At 34.6% G+C, this 20,839-nt stretch overlaps 1 protein-coding gene across 11 annotated transcripts in view; it reads left to right on the top strand.

The window, feature by feature from the left end:
* The window catches only part of USP34 (ubiquitin specific peptidase 34), a 127,223-nt gene that overhangs the window by 40,891 nt on the left and 65,493 nt on the right, over nt 1-20,839 (top strand). For all 11 annotated transcript variants that reach the window (XM_072035232.1, XM_072035233.1, XM_072035225.1 and 8 more), the window contains 12 exons: nt 3,277-3,338; nt 11,287-11,368; nt 11,465-11,557; nt 13,263-13,388; nt 13,786-13,915; nt 14,504-14,539; nt 15,176-15,306; nt 15,885-16,501; nt 17,080-17,294; nt 19,072-19,187; nt 19,273-19,400; nt 20,084-20,173. In XM_072035232.1, the coding sequence (XP_071891333.1) occupies nt 3,277-3,338; nt 11,287-11,368; nt 11,465-11,557; nt 13,263-13,388; nt 13,786-13,915; nt 14,504-14,539; nt 15,176-15,306; nt 15,885-16,501; nt 17,080-17,294; nt 19,072-19,187; nt 19,273-19,400; nt 20,084-20,173 (1,826 nt within the window). The remainder of the gene's footprint in view (nt 1-3,276; nt 3,339-11,286; nt 11,369-11,464; nt 11,558-13,262; nt 13,389-13,785; nt 13,916-14,503; nt 14,540-15,175; nt 15,307-15,884; nt 16,502-17,079; nt 17,295-19,071; nt 19,188-19,272; nt 19,401-20,083; nt 20,174-20,839) is intronic.

Below are 20,839 nucleotides of genomic sequence, written 5' to 3'. Positions count from 1 at the left end.
AGCTGGTCAAATAAGCTCTGTGGCATGTCTAATTATTCCTTTTGCAAGATAAAGATACTTTTGCCATCATTATGGAGAGGGAAATTTTTGACCAAAATCATAAATGAATCTAAACAGATGCATGTGTTCTAACATGGAGGTGTTGATTTGTGTCTGCCAAGAGATGTTTTTTTCCCGCTTAACAGCTAACATGACCAGTCCTAAAATTAAACCTTTCAGTTTCGTGAAACCTCTTGAGACTCACAGAATACGTGCTGTATGGCATACAGGGATTATATTTGCTTACCACCAAATATAGACTTGCCTCTCTTGAGGGAGTAGTGTATGCATAATGTGTCATATCATCTGACTTAAGTTCTTATTTACAAAACAAGGTTGAAGACAGACACATGTAGGTTAATTTTAGCAAAGTGGAAGCTTGACTAGGTTGAATATCAAGTTGGAAATAGCTACAGAAAACTACAGCAAAGTGTAAACCAAGATATACCTGGAATTTTATTTTTGTTGTTACCTTGGTTCTTTTTGATTTCATCTCCCAGTCATCCATCAGTTGAGGAGATTCAGTTCTAAAATACCCTCTTCTCTCTTTACTATTGCATCACAGATGGGACTCATTTTTTTTTTTCCATGTCCTTCCAGTTACAGATGAACTTAAATATGTGAAAATGAATTCTCATAACCGATCTGGGCATCCTTCCTTTTCCAGGTTTTCAACACATTTTTATTTCTGTGAATTAGTGAAAATACAAAGGTAACATTGTAGGGTTTTCCCAGAATAAATTCGGTACAAACTTGCACACTGCTTGTTTATTCTTCCTATGTTGATTTCTAATGTAAAAAGTGTAATTTCTTTTGATGCCGGGGTCTGGAGACAAGAGTAGCTAGGGAGATTGCTTTTTGTTCTTTGCTGAAACTTCATTCTTCTGTTGTACTTTGCAAATAACATGTTTGTGTTAGATTAAGTAGTGTCTGGGCAGAGGCCTCTTTATTTTCTTGCAATCTTTCATATATCTTGCAAAATCTTAAGAGTATGTTACTCTCTTTGCCTTTTCATAGTAACCAAATGAAGTTAAAAAAAAAAAAAAAAGGTTTGGAGGTGAGTGAGGCTAAGGTGGTGCGGCACTATCCCACGTGTACTTTGTATTGCACTGTTGTGCTGGTAATCTAAGACCAGTTGTATAAATGATTTGAACCTTAAAATATGAAAAAGAAAAGCTTTCATCAGAATTCTCTTGGGTAAGGATTTTGTATTGGAAGTTTGGATCAACACATGGCCATAGATTTAAAATCAATAAGGGTCATACTTTGATGCTCTTCCACTTTTTGATACCTTTGAAAACATTTTCGGATGGGGCATGAGCCTTCAGAAATACCAGTGACCTTTCACTTCTTTATTTGACCCAATTCTAATGAGCCGTAACAATTTGTTCATTAAGTTCTGTTCACATATTTTTTCCACTCCTAAATGTATTTCATTTGAAAATATCTATTAATAACTTATCTATAATAATGGTGTAATCAGGCTCTTGTGTCTCACTAATTTTAATTCATTTTCGATTTTACTTCTTCAAAAACATGTTTTCACTTTAAAATTTTTGAGGTTAGGCACAAATAAATCTTTCTGTACAGTCTGAAGGAGATTAACTCACCAGAATTGTAGAGCGTGTGAGCTTGAGATGTTTCAAGAAAGAAACAAATAACTTTTTTGAAGAGGTTATGCAACAACTTTAATTTGAATTTCAAAAGCTTCATTCCTGTGTCTTTAATGTTTTGATGACAAGATGACCAAAAAGTTTCATTATGTAATTTTAAATGTTTAAAAATATCATATACATTTAAAGAATTGGAAACAGTCATCTATATATCTGGAAAGTTGGTTCTGAGGGTTGAAATTAGTATTTTCTATGAAGACCCTGTAGGCTTACAGATGTGGAAGAAAACAGGTGTGATTTCAGCCAATTGTATCAAGCTGCATAGTGGAGAGTTAAAACAGTTTCATGGTCTTTTTTGAGAGCACATCTCCAGAGAAAGTGCATATGGAAAGAAAGCCTTTCTAAGTACTAGAGAAATTCTAAATGTTTAAAGGTGCATATATTTTTTTTTATGTTTTTTAAAATTTAGATCCTGTAGTTTCAACAAAATGTGAATAAAATTTTTGTCTAGCTTTTATTTTAAAATCCCCAGTACTCCTTGTTTACTCTCACTCTCCTCCATCATAACCTTCAGGTATTCTATCGGTCCAAATTTCTCATGCTGCCTTAACCAAAGTTTGAAATGATGATAAACATCTCACTTTTAAAGACAATTCTTTTATAAGTGGTGATGCAATCCCCACAAGCTGTTCTGTCTCATATTATTTGAATCTGTTTTAGTTAACACTAGTAGAAGATTGAAATAGCTGACAGTGAGATTAATAATTATTATTAATGCTAATGATATGTTTAAGTCACGTGGATTTCCAAAGCATGGAGTTCATACACTAACATAGTAAATAAAGTTTCTTTCCTGTAAATAGAGTAAGGCACCGAATTTAACAAAAACCAACCAACCAATGAGCCAACACCCCCCCTCCCCCCCCCACACACACAGAGGAAAAAACACAACCACTATCAGCTACAGCTTTTCAAAATTTTGAATTTTCAAGGATATTAACAAGGAATTTTGGCAACCTAAACAAAATTCCAATTAGTATACAACCACAAAAATCTGGGGTTCATGAATTACTGAGGTGTTGTGTAAACATGGGATGATTAGTGTGCAAGATGTAATACTTTAACAGGGTTTTCATTTCTTTGTGACATAGTGAAAAAAGTTTCATTATATATACAGTCTTCTGTAATTTTCACTCTCCAATTTTATAGGCTTTCTTTTGTCACATTATCAGTATTGAAATCTTTGTTGTAGTAAGCTTTACAGTACAACAATGGGGGACTCAACCCCACTCATTACTTTCTAGAGTGTGAGTTTCATGTCTCATAAGAACCTGTGTGCAGAGTTACTGCTAGATGCCTTGCTTTGATTTCCATAGAGGGCAGAGTTTCCTAACATTATTTAATTGGTTTAATGAAAGAAAGGTTGATTTAAAAAAACAAACAAAATAATCCTTCTTGCCTACTAGAATGCCTGTTGTTTCAATTTCTGTCAAAGAATTGTATTTAAAACCATTGAAAGTATTAGGAAGAATGTTTAGTGTCATTAATATTATTTATTAAAGAGAACTACCTCGCAAAGTATTTAGATAAAATTTTAATTATTTTTTCCTTTTTCTAACTATAGAATCAACTTCATACCTTCAATGATGTGTGTAATAATGAGTCATTAGTTTCAGACACAGAAACGTAAGTAGGAACATTATTATGAATACTTTAAGTGCTCTGTCTGATTGTGGTTCTTTAGTATTGTTATGGATTTAACCCAGTGGGGAGTAGTGATAAGCTGGGGTGTTATCAGAAATATTCTAATCAGGGTGTAATAAATTGTTTTATAATGGTAACTTCAAAATATTTCTAAATGTTTCTGTTTTTTTTACTGTTTTTTGTTTGTTTTGTTTTTTAAAGATAAGAGATAAAGCAACCTTTAGAAAAATGTAGATTATGAAATAATAAACACATCAGTTATCATGTATAAATAAGAACTAGCTAACTCATATGCAAGTAGTATTTTTGCCACCTTAACAATGCTCCAAATAATTTAGTTAAATAAAGCTTGTTTGGCCATCACTGGCACCTATCCCTGTTATTAGTTTTCCATGAATTCTCTGAGGCTGTGCTTTTAGAACTGTGTGTTGTTTTTCTTCAAAATCTGTGTTTGTGTAATTCAGGTGTGTTTCACAATTCTAAAGAAGACTCCTATAAATCTTTGAAGCTTCATGTGTGGGATTGTATTCCAATGAGGAAATGTATTATTTTTGTAACAACTCTAAAATCAATGTTAAAACTGCTTAGGATTTAGACAAAATTATGTCTTTAGGAAGTTGAAATAACCATTTTTTTGAAATAATAGTCGAATTATCTAAAGGATACCAAGGATTTTATTTGTGATATGCTCTTTATGTTTATCTTGGGGGTTATAGCCATGCGCATTATCTGTCTCACTGGAGACACATTCTCCTGTAGCAGCAGCAGTTGGCTTGCTTTTTATGTGGGTAGTTCTACTATAGATGGTTTTCTTTAACACCTGCTTGTTCAAATGTAGCAGCAGTCAAGACCTCAATGCTGTAGATTTCATGTAAATAGCAACTTGAATGTTTAAAGTGGTAATAGGTTGATATTTTTAAAATAAAGAATCGGAATGTAGCACATTTTTGCTTCCATAAAAATATGAAAATACCTTGAGAATACAGAACACATAACTGCTTGAAATCAATTTTTTCATGTAATTCATCATTAAGTCAATAGGTGAGCGTGAGTCCATGCTATCCATTTATTTAAAAGTTAATTTTGATACATAGTGTCCAAAAAAAACCAAAAAGAAACAAAGAATTCTCTGCAAGTATGATGGAAATACCTTATTATGATCTGGCGAGACCTGAATGTAATTTCATTAAGCTCCTGTATACTTCCAAAGATTTGCATTACTAACAAAGATTATTATTTGTTCCCTGAGAGGTGTGTTTTTTTTTTCCAAAGCCACTAGTTGTGTAGCAGTAGAAGTAAATATTAGAGGAGTATAACTATCTTTTAGGCTATGCAAAATGAGCATTTTAAGAAGTGCATTGAATATGAGAGGTGGCTTGGTTAGCTGGGGTATTTTCAGTATTGTACTGCCAGTTGTGGTGTATTGTTACAGTGGTAACAGCCAAATCTCAGTTTTATCCATTTTTTCCCATCCTTCCTTTACGTTAAAACTCTGAAACTAGGGTGATTCTTGGTTAATTTATCTTCTGAAGTATAGTGTGAATGAAATCGTTTTTAACAAGTAGTAACTAATTAAGGAACACTAACAAGAAAAACACTAACAATGTACTATAAGTTTCCTGTAGAAGAGCAGATGTACTATGCAAAAAGATCAGAGTTATCTTAAAGCTGAAGGAAATTGTCAAGTCCTCATTTGAGATACTGCTTTCTTGGCAAGGGCATCTGTAAACAGCCTGTCATTTGAAAGGAATGCATCACGAACAGAAGACCTTCTTTTGCACTTTCGTAGCATGTGATTTTTAAAACCTGAATTCCAGTCGTTCTGATGTTTTACCTGAAAAGTTGGGAACAAATCAATATCAAGTGTTGCTGCTTGTCTTCACGTGTCTTTTGCAATCAGTTATCCTGGTATTTTGCTGGCCAAATAATGGCAAAAGGCTGGTGCAGAGGGATGGGGAACATGTCTTACTTCTGCAGTTTGAACAAACTGCAGTACAAATCTTCCTTCTCATTAGAGACTCTCTTCATGAGAAATTTTTGGATCAGAAAGCACTTACAGAGCTGGCAGTGATTGAATGAGCAGCAAAAGGAAAGCTTTTCATTCCTTTTTTTTTTTTTTTTTTCTTTTTTACTTAGTCAAAGGAGAAAGGAAGTCTAAGATTTATTTTGTACCTTTGTAGCCTCTGCAGGTTTGTCAAAGGAAGATGTTTTCCATTATGTCTGGTCATCCCCATTATGTGTTTTGACTTTTCCAGATGCATTTGGAACTGTCAACCTTTGGGATTTCTGCTTCTGTATCTTGATAAGGTGGGTTTGCGGGAGGTATCTTTTTGTATTTTTTCTAAAAGAGCTATGAGTTAGTTCTAGCTCTTCCCTTTTGTTTAGAAGTATCATCAGAATTTTTTAGCAAATGTTTTGCAACAGTAGCTTCCCACTTTTATCTGCATGGGTTGCAAATTTTTCTGTGGAAAGGCAGCTAAAGCATTTTCTGTCTAGGAAAAACACTGGGTTTCACAACTTTTCATTTGAAAGCAGCAGAAAGCTAAGATAGGGAAATCTGTTCTCTAGCTGTAGGTATTTGCATGTCTTTTTAGATTTAGTTTACTTGACTGTCTTCTGCAGTGCTGAGGGTTTCTGCTGGCTTAGTAGGCATATTGTCCAGTTATGTGCAGTGTCTTAGGGCTCAACTTCATAATATCACAGAGACAGATACCTTTAATTTAGCTGTTCCTGGCTCTTAAGTTTGGCATCAGAGCACTATCTAAGGTACTGAAGAGTATGAAATCTACTGAAGCTAAAAATAATGAGATTGAACAGAAGAGTCTTCAGGTCTTTGAACAGTGATTACTAAAACTATTTTCCTGATGTCAGTTAGTGAAAAATGATCATTCCTTTCATAGACAGAAAGATTTTTTATGCTATTTAGACCATAAGAAGAAGAAATATTCTTTTTTCTTTAATGAGGAGACTGCTGGTCTGTGAAAATAACAGGTATAAAGAGAGATTTTGTTTTGCGTTTGCACTTGGCAGGCAGCCAAGTATTTGAGTTTCAGGATTCAGGTTGATGCTGAGATGACCTCCCTCCTCATTTGAGAACCTGGCTGCCCTCACTTAAAAGCTTTCTACAGAGTAATTTCAGGTGTCCAAAATTCCTTTCACCTGTGAACAAAAAGATCTAGGTTTTCTTCTTTCTCTTCCCTCTCTTTCCTCGTATATTGAGATATTAAACTACAAGTTTTGTGTTGTTTCTTTTTTTTGTTTGTTTTTTTTCCCCTTCACCTCTGTTTTCTTAGCTTGTGTTAAGTCTTCCTTTCTGATATTTTGTCTTAGCTCACCAACTGAATTTATGGCAACACAATTTAAACATCCCTTCCCCTCTGTTTCCACGTTCCAGGAACCTTCTCAGATTTTCTCTGAAAAAAGTGCAGTATTTTTTGAAACACTAATTAAGACACAATTGTTTTAGAAACACTAATGTTTCTTTCTAGTGGTATACAGCTATCTAGTGGCATAGGTAGTAATTTAACAAATATGCAAGATGTTGTCTGATTGTTGTTTTTGGAACCTGTAGAGTGTCAAATAGGAAAGTGCAGGATGGTAAACAAAACCACGGGTATGAATGTTTTTTGGAAGGTGTGTGGTGTTATCCTCTTTGTATTTCTGATCCTATATAATTAAGATCAGTGCTTCCCATGTGTAATTATTGTTGTAGACACTATTTCAGTGACTTAGTCAAGAAATGTTAGTGTTTGTCCTTTGCAAGGTGCTCCTTCTCTTGCTACATGCTTTGTTAAAGGTTTTACGTTATTTTTTTCAGTGATGTTGCTGACTTGCTGTTGCATTTCATACAGTACAGAACTAGTGTGTTTTTGTAGCTTCATGGTGAATTGTGCTGGGAATTGACTGGCTGGATAACAAAAGGTTTTATTTTGGGGGGTTATTTTGCTGTGGGATTGTTTCCTGGATCTGGGTGATCATGTGGCTACCAAGTATTGCGCCACAGCCTTAGATTAAAATGTTTCTAGGACTTTAACCCAGTCCTCCTTTAGGGAGACACTCTTTGAGCTACCAGGAAAATGTGCACACTGTAGTTTCCTTCTGGATAGTTTTATTTACAGTAATGAATGGAATTCAAGCTCTGACACTCACCTTTCATAAATGCAGTTCACAAACATCCAGTTATATCAGAAATTACTTTGCTTCCTCTCCCAAAGTCTCATGGAATGCCTGGGGAAACTAATGTCAAAAATGCTTAAGTTTAATTTCTTGGATCTAAACCAGGTAGTTTTGAAAGATGTGGATTGACTATGAATTCTATTAAAAGTATAGGGAGAAATTAATGAAGTCTGGAGACCATCTACCCTAATACGTTGTGTAGTTTTCCAGCATGAAAAGGATTTAGAGACAATTAAACTGGAGTGGCTGCTACCTTCACTTGTAGCACCTTCACACCTTCATGATGTGTGTCTTTCACTGTTTACCTTTGTATGAAGAGGAAAATTATTCTAAAACCTTTTCAAGAACTTTTTTAGAAGAAAATTTGAGCATCTTTTCACTGAAAATTTAGTTCCTGCTAAATTGCCTGACTCATAGAGTTATTGTATAGTAATAGTCAGACAATAATTTGCAAATCGCTCTGAAAAGTACTTCTGAATTTTGAAGAATACAGATTTACATGAAAGGAATTTTAAAATAGCTGAAAGCCAAAATGAAACCGTGTTGAACAATGCAGGAGATAATGCTTTAATTCTTGTAGTAAAAAGTAATTCTGGGTTGCCCTGCTTTTTTTGCCTGTGTGAAGTTCTGAAGCTGCTTGTGAGTTGAGATGTTCACTCTGAAGGTGAGGAAACATACTGAGGAAAACCAATAGATAAAAAAAAACTTTTTCTGAAAAGGAAGTGTTCAGGAAGTCTGACATACAACATTTACACTGAAATGAGCTTTTCTTGGTAAATTCTTGATTCCACTTTCATGAATATATTTCTCAGTATAGCAGAGAACAAAATAGTGCTGGTAGTAGCTTTGTCATTCAGAAACCCAATATATTTAGTGATCGGTGTGCCTTCAGCAAAACTTTCTTGTAGGAACAATTCTTGCAGGGAAACACAAAAGCTGCATCCTGTCTTTCACAAGGATCCTTTTGTTCTTGGTCATCCTCAATAAATCTATATCAAATGGATGTTTACTTTCAGAAATCTGAGATGTCATTTTAGCACAGTCTAGCTCACTAATAAAATAAGAAAATTTTCTGCCTTTTGAGAAGACATGTTAAAAAAGGTACTGATCCTTCAGATGAATAATCCATTATTTCTCAAAAGAAAAAAATGTGCTGATTAGAGATGAATTGTCATACGCATTTAATAAAATATGTAGGAGCTCACTCTGCACGGAAGTTTTTATTCTTTCTTTTAGAGTAGCCAAAATGCAACATACAACTCCAGATACAATGTCTAACGGACATTGTGCCACTAGCAGGAGTATTCAGCTTAAATAGACCCCGAGTAGTTACGTCCTTTCATATTGGCAATGTGTGCTGAATCTAGAAGTGTTTATTTAGGATCAGTTCTCAAAGATGCAGGTTGGAAAATTCAGGTCCAAGTAGAAACTTCAGCGGTCCTGGAACAAAATTAAGACTTAAATTGGCTTATGACTGGTGTTAACATAGTTGCCTCTTATGGAGATGACTTTTTTCACATATCCAGAAATGCCTCCGTTCAGGTCTCCTGCATCTAGGCGGGTGTATGCTCAGTCATGTGGCCAGATCTGTACCTTTTCTATGAGCAAAATGCAAACTCGGGTGCTTTCTGGCTATATGGTGGTCACGTAGCAGGAGCCCTTCTGCCCACAGCAGGGGAAGGCAATATCAAGCAAGAAGAATGAGCTGGGGGCAAACAGGCTGTAAGTGCGGGAATGTTTTTGCAAGCTCAATTCAGCTTTCAGGACTATGGGTTGGGAAATTGTAATTTAAGACAAATTGTAGTATTTGATGTCGAATTCCGTCACAGATCTTTATGACTGCTTATACGCTACAGGTTTATTACTTCCCAGAAGGTAATGTAATCCGTGTGGTGGTTGGCTCTGCTACCATGAAGACTGTATGTGAAACAGAGGATAGAACATTTTCTTTAACAAAGGAATTAAACTGGTTGCTCACTTCTTGTAAATAAATCTATCTGAGAGCGCTCTGTTTTCTTTTATCCCGACCTTGCAATTGATACAAAGTCTACCAGCAGTCTGAAAAACTCCCTACCGCGGCAGTGCCACTATGGTAATTTCTGCATGGAGGCAGATGGAAAAGAGCATTGTTTAAAGCCATTTTGGTGTCTAAAGGAGACTGGTAGTATATATTCATATGAATGACAACTTCAGCTGTAAAGTCTGCAGGATCACTACACCCACGTGAAAATGTGTTTCTTCAGATTTTGTTAGAAATCCAAGTTCTGAATGAGTACGTAAAATGTATACTCCAAAGTTTGGTTTGGAGTGGGTGTCTTTGAAGTGCTGGGGGTAGTAGTTATTTTTTCCTTTTTTTTTTTTTTTTTTTTTTTTTTTTTTTTGAAATGAGGTTGTAGGAAGTGAAATAGATCTTGATTTTGTGGAACAGACCTGGCTTATCTTTTTCATCCTTTTTGAGCAGATACCCATGCTGACTTTACAGTACAAGAACTTATTATCAAATCATAAATGATACTGTTGGTAAATTGTTAGGTCTTGTAAACCAGTTACTTCTTAACTGTTCACAAAAGAACATTTGATTCCCTATGTCCTGGAATCAGAACAGAAGTAGATAGTATAGGAATGGTGTTGAGTACAGGAACTTTGCTCTTGAGTTCATCCATAGTGATCAAGCACTTTAAAAGAACTGTAGAACTGGCATTGTGCCCCAAAAATGTGAATTCTGCTTGGATAACTTACAAAGGCAATCCCTTTTTACCTAAAGAATCCTGTTTTATTATTGTGGATAATAAAGTCTGGCAATCCTGACTATAACAGTGACCATAAATGCTGCACAGATAGTCGTGGTAAAAATATTCTTCCTGTAGTCCTCTAAGACGCCCCTTCCCTCCCCTCCTCTCCTTGTGAAACAGAGCACTTTTATTCCAGGGCCATTTAAACGAGAGGCTGTGCTTTAAATACTGAAATGTCCTCTAATTGCTTCTGGTGCCAAAATCTGGATAAACAAACGTTCGCTTGAAAGGAAGGAATAAAAAGGAGCTTATGCACTAGTTTCCAGACAGGGCAGCTATTTCTGGAAGTTCAACTTTTATTTTGGAAAATTCGGCTTCCTTGCCCTGCTCTGTTTGAATGTTTGGTTATGAATTTGGCAGTAGGTGAACTTCCCTTACTGCTGTGGCTGAAACAAAATTAAAATTTGGAAGTATCTGTACGCTACATGTGAGTGAGTATGAGCATGTAACACATAAGTTTTTAAAACTATATGAATTGTTATTTACTCGAGAGAATTAAAAATATTCAAGTGCTTTTCTTATAAAACCATTTCCGTCGCTCTCAGCTTTTGCTACATTTGCAAACTCAATAGTTGTTTTGCGATTTCATGATAAACAGGTCAAATAGCAGTGTTTATCAAATCTTACCTCTGAGGTCTCTGGAAGTGGTCTGCAGGTGGTCTGTTGAACTGTATTCAATTAAAAAAAAAAACAATCGTAGTATTGTTGTTTACATGTTTGCTAACAATCCAGAGGGATAAGTGGGAACTGATGTTTGGCATTTGTCTTCCATTTGAACAAAAAAATACAGAGAACATTTAAATGACTGAATGCTTTGTGTTCAAAAAGTTTGTGTATGTTTGCCACAATTACACATATTAATTTGAATTAATTTGAAATACATGCTGTACTAGGGAAAAATCCTGTATGTGCATTATAGAAATACAATTTTACATATATTTCTGCTCCTTTTTCATCTCTAGATCAATTGCAAAAGAGCTTGCAGACTGGCTTATCAGCAACAATGTAGTTGAGCACATTTTTGGACCAAATTTACATATTGAGGTTTGTATAAAATTATTCCTATTATTTTTACTATAAACGTGGAGGAGTAACTTCTTGTTCTAGTAAATCTTTCCTCAATATGTTCTCACTTTGCAGATCATCAAACAGTGCCAAGTGATTCTGAATTTTCTTGCAGCTGAAGGGAGACTCAGTACTCAACATATAGACTGTATTTGGGCTGCAGCACAGGTATATACTATACTTTTAAATGTAATTGCAGGAGTGGTACAAAACAACTCAGAAAATGGCAAGTTAATTTTGTTTTACATTCATAAAGTTGAGTTTCTTGCATTTTACTCTGTGTTTGTCTTAGTGTTTAGCTCACCAAATTGTGATCTTAGTAATTGACACAATTACTTTGTTTCATTAGTTGCAAAATTCTCCTAAGCTACTTCTATGCACTTAACAAATGAAGTTGTTTATTGCAGACGCGGTGTTTTCACTAAGGATAGGGATGGAGAATCTAAAGTAGATGTAATTTTTTTTTTTACTGTTGTGGTAAATTGCTTTGCTCCTATGTAGTATAGATTCCTCTTCAGTTTGTGTTGGTGGGGACAAGGTAGTGAAAATTACAGCAGTGAATTTCATAGTCGTGCTTTAGTGGTGGTGGTGATGTCTACAGAATGCACAAAGATTTTATTTTTCACATGGTAAACCTGGAAACTCTGATAGGCTTTTTTCCTTCAGAAAAATATATTTGTTTACTAATCTGAATGTGTATTTGTGACACTGTTTATTTTGGATTTTATTTTATTTTTTATTTTAGAAGATTTGAATACAGTAGATATATTGATTTTCTGCTGTGGAAATGTTTTCCTTGGTTTCATTCTGCCTTTATCATTCATTAAAAACAAACAAAACAGAAACAGGCCCATTTTGGAAAAGAAAGAAACCTCAAGGTTTCAATGTCAGTTTTTCATAAAAATTACACTCAAAATGAAGGTCAGCAAAATAAAATTGGTCTTTTTAAATAGGTGCAGGGAACAGACTTTTAAACCAGTTACAGTTTGAAAGGTTTTATTTTTCCTGTGTTCAATGGTGTTCGTCTCTAATTTGTTTCATTCAAATACTACTACCGTGAACATACTGAAAACTTTGTAGTCCATTGTCATTATAAAATGCAGCAGGAATGTTAATAAATGCTCATTTTAATAGCATTCACTCCAACAGGCTCAAAATATTTTCTGTATCAGATTAATAATTACTTCAGTTATATTTTTAAAGTGATCATTTATCTTCTTGGATGTTCTCACACTATAGTAGTTCACACTAGTGTTAGAGCTCTAAATTTTTCTCTTCTACACTATTAGAACTTAATATAATTATCAAATGTGATAATTTCTTTTACAGTTTGCATTCTTATTTTAATGTATGGATATTTTCAAAATTCATGTTTGATATCAGAATTAAGTACGTCCAGATTAATTCCTGTAAAGGGTTTAAACCTCTAATGTTGTTTAGAAGGGTGACATCTTCAGAATAAAAGGCCTCAATTTTTTTTTCATTTTTTTAGCTATCTTTTTGACAAAAAAATATCTTCTCTGGATTGAAGTAGATATCTAAACTTCTGTAATATTCAAGGTGTTTTATTTACATTAAAATGCAAACTTAACGTTAGTTATTTTCACCAGATCTCCTAGAACCGGAACTAAGGAAAATATGTGGTAGTTGTAACATGATTTTACTGAACTTCATCTGGTTTTGAATGTAAAAATTCAGTTGAATCAAAATTGCAAATCTGATGTAGTTTAGAATTATTGGACAAATGTTTCCTCATATTTTGTGGAAAGATGGTGCATAATTGCTGCAATTTTATCCATCTTTTTATCAAGGAAACTGTTATAACTAACTATTTTACTGTTCTTGTTATTTTCTGTTTGTTTGTGCTTTGTAGCTGAAGCATTGCAGTCGTTACATCCACGATTTATTTCCTTCCTTGATCAAAAACTTGGACCCTGTCCCACTTAGGCATCTTCTTAACCTCGTTTCAACTCTTCATCCAAGTGCTCACACGGAACAGGTAAAGATGAACAAAATCACTGCAAGAAGTTATTTTAGTATATTCATTGTTACATGTTTGTCTTTCTAAAGGACTGCATACAAGTAGTATTCACTAATGCATAAGAGAGGAACGTATATGAGTAAAATTGTAATGTTTCTTCAAGTAGGCCATTCTGGCTTTGGAATTAGTCTCTTTCTGAGGCTTTGGAGAACTGAATAACCACCATTAGAGTATTTTAACATTATTTCTGAAGTTAGTAAGTGTTCCACACAATATTTCTTAATTTTGTGCATGTTTATTTTGATGCATTTATTTTGATGAACTGTAGTATTGGCACACAGAAATATTAGCAGTGTACATTTGCATACAAAACCTACTGCTTCTTCATGGCACTGTTATCTGGTTTTGTTCACAGACATTATATTTGGCATCAATGCTTATAAAAGCACTGTGGAATAATGCACTAGCAGCTAAGGCTCAGCTGTCAAAACAAAGCTCTTTTGCATCTTTACTCAGTACTAATCTACCAATGGGAAACAAAAAAGGTACGTATTTTTTCCAATTAATATGGTAACTAAATTTTTAATTTTCATAGTCTCCTCATTGACTTTGGACATTAAGGCTGTATAGAACCTTTTACTTAAAATATTTAAAAATACTTCATTTTTAAATGAAGGGTGTAATGCTGGCATATTTTTCAAACAGAACGTGAAATAAAGCAGCCTAAGGATGAAAGCACTAAAACTGTGAATGAGTTTGGAAAGCCTTTTGTTTCAGAACAGTTCTCTTTGTATAAATTAGTATATATATATTTTTACTTTAAATCAAAGGATGATCTATTACTGATCAGTTAACTATTTCTGTTCTGATGAGCATCTATAATTTTATAGATACATAATATCATACAAAATTTTATCTATTTTTTACCCTGTTTATGGTATTACATGCTATTTCTGTTTTGTTTTTGACTTAACTATGTATTTCCCCATGGTCATTACCAAAGGTGCTGCCAAGCCATTATACTGTAGTTCCCCTTCCTTTTCTTACTGCTGATTTTTATGAATCACGGACAACTATATGCTGGCAAAAAGATTTTTAGTAACCTGTTTTTCCATCCTGTTTTATTCCTTTAGAAGAAGAAGAGCTCAGAAGAGCAGCCCCTTCACCTTGTAAGTATAGTTTTAGAAGTACACTACAATCTGATATGTTTGATATTATAATATAGGGAAAAAACTACTACAAGTTTGAAATTATATTTTCATAGAATTACGGAATGGTTTGGGTTGGAAGGGACCTTAAAGATCATCTAATTTCAAACCTCTGCCCCAGAGCTTAAATGCAGAACTCCAGTGGGGTCTCAAAAGAGCAGAGGGGGAGAATCACCTCCCTCAGCCTGCTGGCCATGCTTCTTTTGATGCAGCCCAGGATATGGTTGACTTTCTGGGCTGCAAGCGCACATTGCTAGCTCATATTGAGCTTATTTATGAGAGCTGAGCTTTTTATGAGAGTTAAATGAAAATTATATTTATTATAGAACCTAGCCAATTGATATATCTGTGTTAGATACTGGCACAAAGAGACATCAGAACACAAATTTTATTGTACAATGAACAGTATTAAAATAATTTTTATTTTTGAAGTATTTGGGTTGTTTGACTTGTGTCCCTTGTTCAACTGTTCACAGTTAGAATGCTGTTGAGCAGATGCATGTAACAAGTCAGATTTATGAGGCAGATGTATGTAATGCTGTTACATTCCAATTAATATATAGCACAAAGTAACTGGGAACTGTCATTTTGCATTAGGGTCACCAGCAGCTAGCCCTCAGAGTAGTGACAACAGTGACACCCATCAGAGTGGAGGCAGTGATATTGAAATGGAAGAACAGCTTATTAACAGAACAAAACATGTACAGCAGCGACTTTCAGATACGGAGGTAAGAGTGTAAATCTTACTCTGTGAATTTTGTTACTGAGTTGTTTGATATTAGGTATGGAATTTATTTTTTTTCCCATAATGGTTTCAAAAGCTGAACAGGTACATAACATGCATGCTTATCTGCAGCAGAACAGTGGATAGCTAGAATCTTTGCTTCTGTTCTGCATTGTTTGTACAGACTGTATTGTACCTTGCCTATGAGCATCTGCTCTGTAAAAAAAAAAAAAAAAGTGGGGGTGTGGAGGGAATTCCTGGTTTTAATTGTATTTAAGTGAGATTCATCTCATAAGGGATTCCGTGATGTATTGCTTGTGTTAGTGTCACTCCGTCTGTTTACATTCAAAGAGTATATCTGTTATCATAAAGGTAATACAAAAATTAAATTCTTAAGTCCTTATCTTTCTTGGAGTATTTTGTTATTGACAACCAAACTGAGAGAAAGTGAATGAAAACTTGCATTGCTGACACATTTCCTTATAAGCAAAGAATGGCATTTGAGTGATGATGGTGTTCATTATGCATTTTCAATGGTGTTTTATTTTTCCTCCAATCTTAAAAAAAATAAATACATTTCAGGAGTCCATGCAAGGAAGCTCTGATGAGACAGCAAACAGCGGTGAAGATGGCAGTAGTGGTCCTGGTAGTAGCAGTGGCCACAGTGATGGATCCAGTAATGAGGCCAACTCTAGTCATGCAAGCCAGTCTGCTGGAAGTCCTGGCAGTGAAGTGCAATCTGAAGACATTGCAGATATTGAAGCCCTCAAAGAAGAGGAGGATGAAGAGGAAGAGGATAGGAGTCATAATCCCCAAAAAAGCAGTAGGAGCACAGATCTACGGAGCAGGAAACTGGAATCTCAAACAGGCATTTGTCTGGGAGATTCACAAGGGGCATCAGAGAGGAGCGGTGCAAATAATGGGGCAGGAAAGGACCATGTTTTTAATACTGACTCTGTGACACCAGTGGATAATCGAATTAGAATGCTAGATGCCTGTTCCCATGCTGAGGATGCAGAGCATGACATGGCAGGGGAAATGAGCACTGCTCACATTTCACAAGGGTCTCAAGATTCTTGTATAACTCATACAGGGGACTTTCTGGGGGAAACTATTGGAAATGAATTATTTAACTGTCGGCAATTCATTGGTCCACAGCATCACCACCACCACCACCACCACCACCATCACCATGATGGGTAGGTAGCTTGACATGTCTCCTCATTCCTCCTATAACAAAAATAAAACTGGTGGCAAAATACTTGGTTTGATCAGAAATTTGTGTTGATGTTTTGCTATACTTGGGATAATTTTTCTTGACAGATAGTTATCTCAAGTAATCATACAGTTATCTTTTTGGTTAATGTGATTAAAGTCTTTCTTTTTTTAAATTAAGTTTTTAGATTGAATCAGTATGATAATATTTAACAGTGTTAATGTTGCTTTGTAAAATGCTGTTCTTTAGCTTAAAGAAGTCAACACAGTTATCATGATAGTGAGACCTTCGGCTTATCTATAATTGTTTTTCAAATTGATATAAAGGTCTGTTGTTTAGACAAATGCTTCATCCCGACTTTAGCTTACAGAGGTGTGTGTTTATTTGGATTATATTAGCTGTGTATTGAAATACATGTATAAGCTACGCATTGAATAACTTGACTACATCGTAATGTTTCAGTTGCCTTCTAGTAAAGGCTTTAACTCTCATTTATCAAATTAGTCCACTGTAAAAAAAGTTTTCTTTGATATTATCTGTTCTAATGTTCCTCTTTTACAGACATATGGTTGATGACATGTTAAGTGCAGATGATGTCAGTTGCAGTAGTTCTCAAGTCAGTGCAAAATCAGAGAAAAATATGGCAGATTTTGATGGGGAAGAGTCTGGCTGTGAAGAAGAGCTTGTACAGATTAATTCACATGCTGAGCTAACATCCCATCTCCAGCAGCATCTTCCTAACCTCGCCTCTATCTATCATGAACATCTTACTCAAGGTAAGAGTAATCAAAAGAAAGCAGAAAAACATTGTCTGTACTTCTCAGTTTCATGTAATTTTAAAGTATTCTTCAATGGAAGAGTAAATAAATAATAATAAATTGAATAATCAAATTACTTTAACCATACATGTGTGAAGTTGTATGTGAAAAAGTAGTTGTCCAAAGAAACCACAGTGACTAACTACAGAGATTTTACTGTTTCAAGTAATTAATTTCCAAGGCATTCATTTTGTATCACATTATATGTAACTGTGTTTACCTTTTAAAAAAAAAATAAAATACTGGAGCTTTTAATACAAATTAAAGGCACTAAGAAGCCTAAGAAATGTTTTTGTTTGTTTGTTTGTTTTCCAAATCAGTTAATTGAAATTAAGAGAAAAGTGCTACAGAAATGCTGAGTATTTTTTTCCCTGAAACCTTATGTGACTTTTCTTCTGGTGGGTGGATCTCACTGTGATTTCATACATTTATCATCTTAAATGAATTAACCATAATGGACCATGCAACGGATAACTTCTGAAAAATGAGTTAAAATACAACTTGATATCTGAGGGAGCTTGCCTTAAAGGGCATTTTATGCAATTTTATCTTTCACTGCCAAATCTTCTACTTTTCTTCAGGGTGTAATTTAATATGCTATTGTAATGCTCCATAAGAATTATGGTATCTTTCCATATGCTGCTTTGACAGCTTTGTTTTCTGTGTTATCCTCCTTTTAAATATAACAGGGTGTATGGTTAGTGAAGGGTTTGATGTTTTTCTTCACTGGTCCAAGAGAACCATGTTTGCTATCTTCCAGCAGACAGTAAAACCAGTACTATTTATATCTTTTCCTGAAACACGGTTTAGTGTTTGTTCCTCAGGCATAGTATTTCTTGTTATCTGAAACTGAATAATAATTTCAGCCTGACACTGAAAATTTGGAATGATGTATTTAAAAAGCTTTGTATTTAAAATATTTTGTAAATTGGCATCATTTTTCCATAGATATTATACATATATATTTATACATATTGTTTAGAGAGATTGGAGTTACTGTTTGAGCATGAGGCAAATTACTTTTGACACACCTAGTTTTGAACGTGCAAATGATTACAGTGTTCTGCACACATTCTAAAATTTTTACTTGACCTTGCTGCAGTATGAAAATAGTATCAAATAGTAGATAAATGAGTGGTGCCAGCTGTGACCACATGCAAGAAGGAAAACGTATATCCCTGTTCATGAAAATATGATGAGTTTCTAAAATCATGCACTTTAATACTCTATCATATGTAAAAATAGCGTTTTTTTTTCCTGGTTTTTGGTTAGATATAGAATATCATGCGGTATGAGAGGAATTTATTGAAATGTGCTTTTTACTTTCCAACCATTGTAATTAAAAAGATACCTCCCTTCAGTCCACAGTGCTAAGAATTATGTATAACTACATATATGTTTATATGAATTAAATCTAATCAAATGAAAAAGCAATTGCACCTGCATCTGCAATTCTTAGGTAGTGTTTTTTTTGCACTTGCAGCTAGCCAAAAACAATGCAAATATTACCTGAACTGTCCTGTCAAATTCTTGCATGGTTATAATGTTTTGTCTTTTGTTTTTAATGAAATCATATGCAGAAAAAAATCTGCAACTGTAATGTTATTGTATGCACTTTAAATAGCCAAATGTATAAGTAAAGCATGTTCTTCATGCACTGAGGGAATAATATTCAGTTTAGCTTCTATTATTTAATCTTCTATTTATTTAATAATGGTCTTTATATTTTGTTCAGGACCAGCAGTTCATAAACATCAATATAATAGCAATGCGGTGACGGACATTAATTTGGATAATGTTTGTAAGAAAGGAAATACCCTTTTGTGGGATCTGGTCCAGGATGAAGATGCAGTAAGTTGAATACAAGAAAATAATATTTTTTTAAAAGAAAATAAATTATATGCTATTCAGTGACCTTTCTTTCTATTTGCTGTAGATTCATCTCTCTGAAGGGTTAATAAATGAAGCAGAGAAGCTGCTCTGTTCTTTAGTATGCTGGTTCACTGACAGACAGATTCGAATGAGATTTATTGAAGGCTGCTTAGAAAATTTAGCAAACAACAGGTAACTTAAATTATCTGTTTTTACGTTCATCTTTTTTCAACATATAAGAAACCCAAGTTGAATATGCCAGTTACTTAATGTTACAGGAAGTCAATTTAAAACAGACAAAAGTTGAAGTATAAAAGTAGTTTTAAAAGTGCTATGGATGTGTCTGATGTTCCATTTTTCTTTTCTGTCAGCATCCTGAATTTCCCATCTTGTGCATTTGTCTTTTCTCCCTTCTGCCAGAGCTTGCTGCCCTCCCACCATTTGGTAAACTTGGGTTCACATCTTTCTCAAGCAGTTGAGTGCAAAGTCAAGTGCCTTAGCATAAGCATTTTGAGCTGAATATTTAGATTTTACCTTTAAGTGACTGAGAAACAGACAAGTTCTTACCCATCAAGTCTGTTGTGAGATTTAATTTCTATGAAGTAGCAGCTGGAGGATGAAGATGTACCCTGACTTTAGATAACTTTTAATACCAGCCAAAACTGTGAGATTGTACAGTTTGAAAATGGCAATATTGAGTCTATTTTGACAGTTTGAGATTGATTTCTGCTGTCTCATCTGTTTGCAGAAAAAAAAAAAGTACCCATTTTGGTGAAATTTCAAAAGATTATGAACATCAAAAATAAGAATGTATACGTATATAATTTAAATACTTTAATGGTTGCATTTTAGTGATTCTTTCCTTTTTCCTTTAGATCAGTAGTAGTTTCACTTCGTCTTCTTCCAAAGTTATTTGGTACGTTTCAACAGTTTGGGAGCAGTTATGATACACATTGGATAACAATGTAAGTATACCCCCCCACAAACACACTAAACCAGCAGAGGTGATGACATTTGGAGGACTGCTTTGAGCCTTGCTCTTCTAGTGTGATCCAAATTAACAATGACCTACGATTATCATGTCTGTTATCTGTCCTAGTTGTATGAATTTGCCTAATCACTCAGGCCTACTTTTAATCCTTATAAGCTCTGCTGTCGTAACTGAGGTGAAGACTAATTTTTTTTAACTGTTTCCCCCCAAACCCTGTCAAAGACTTGTCAGACAGTACTAGACATCCAAGAATAGCATATTGTGAAAGGTTGCAATAACTTGATCAGCATGCTTCTGTTCTGATTGTATATCAAATGCAGCTAGGTAATAAAATGGTTTGTAAGAAAACCTTTCAAATGTGAAAATACGTAGCATAGCATTGCTTACTAGAACAACCAACTTAGCTAGTTGATCTAACTGTAGAGAATTGGACTACTTGAATTTCTAGGAAAATTTACACTGCTTATTAGCAATCCTTCTTGTTCATTTTGACGTGGCATTTAAAGAAGAACCCAGTTCTGATTTTTGGCGTGGGTTTTTGCTAAATTAGGGCCTTTAGGAACAGCTTTCATGGGCTGCAAAGGGAAAGTTCTCTGTCGGTTGTGTGCCTGACCTCGTAACTCTGTTATGGAGCCTTATG

The sequence above is a fragment of the Anas platyrhynchos genome, chromosome 3, assembly GCF_047663525.1.
Source record: "Anas platyrhynchos isolate ZD024472 breed Pekin duck chromosome 3, IASCAAS_PekinDuck_T2T, whole genome shotgun sequence".
NCBI lineage: Eukaryota > Metazoa > Chordata > Aves > Anseriformes > Anatidae > Anas > Anas platyrhynchos.
Note: the sequence above shows the minus strand (reverse complement) of the source record. Positions and strands in the feature narration are given on the sequence as shown.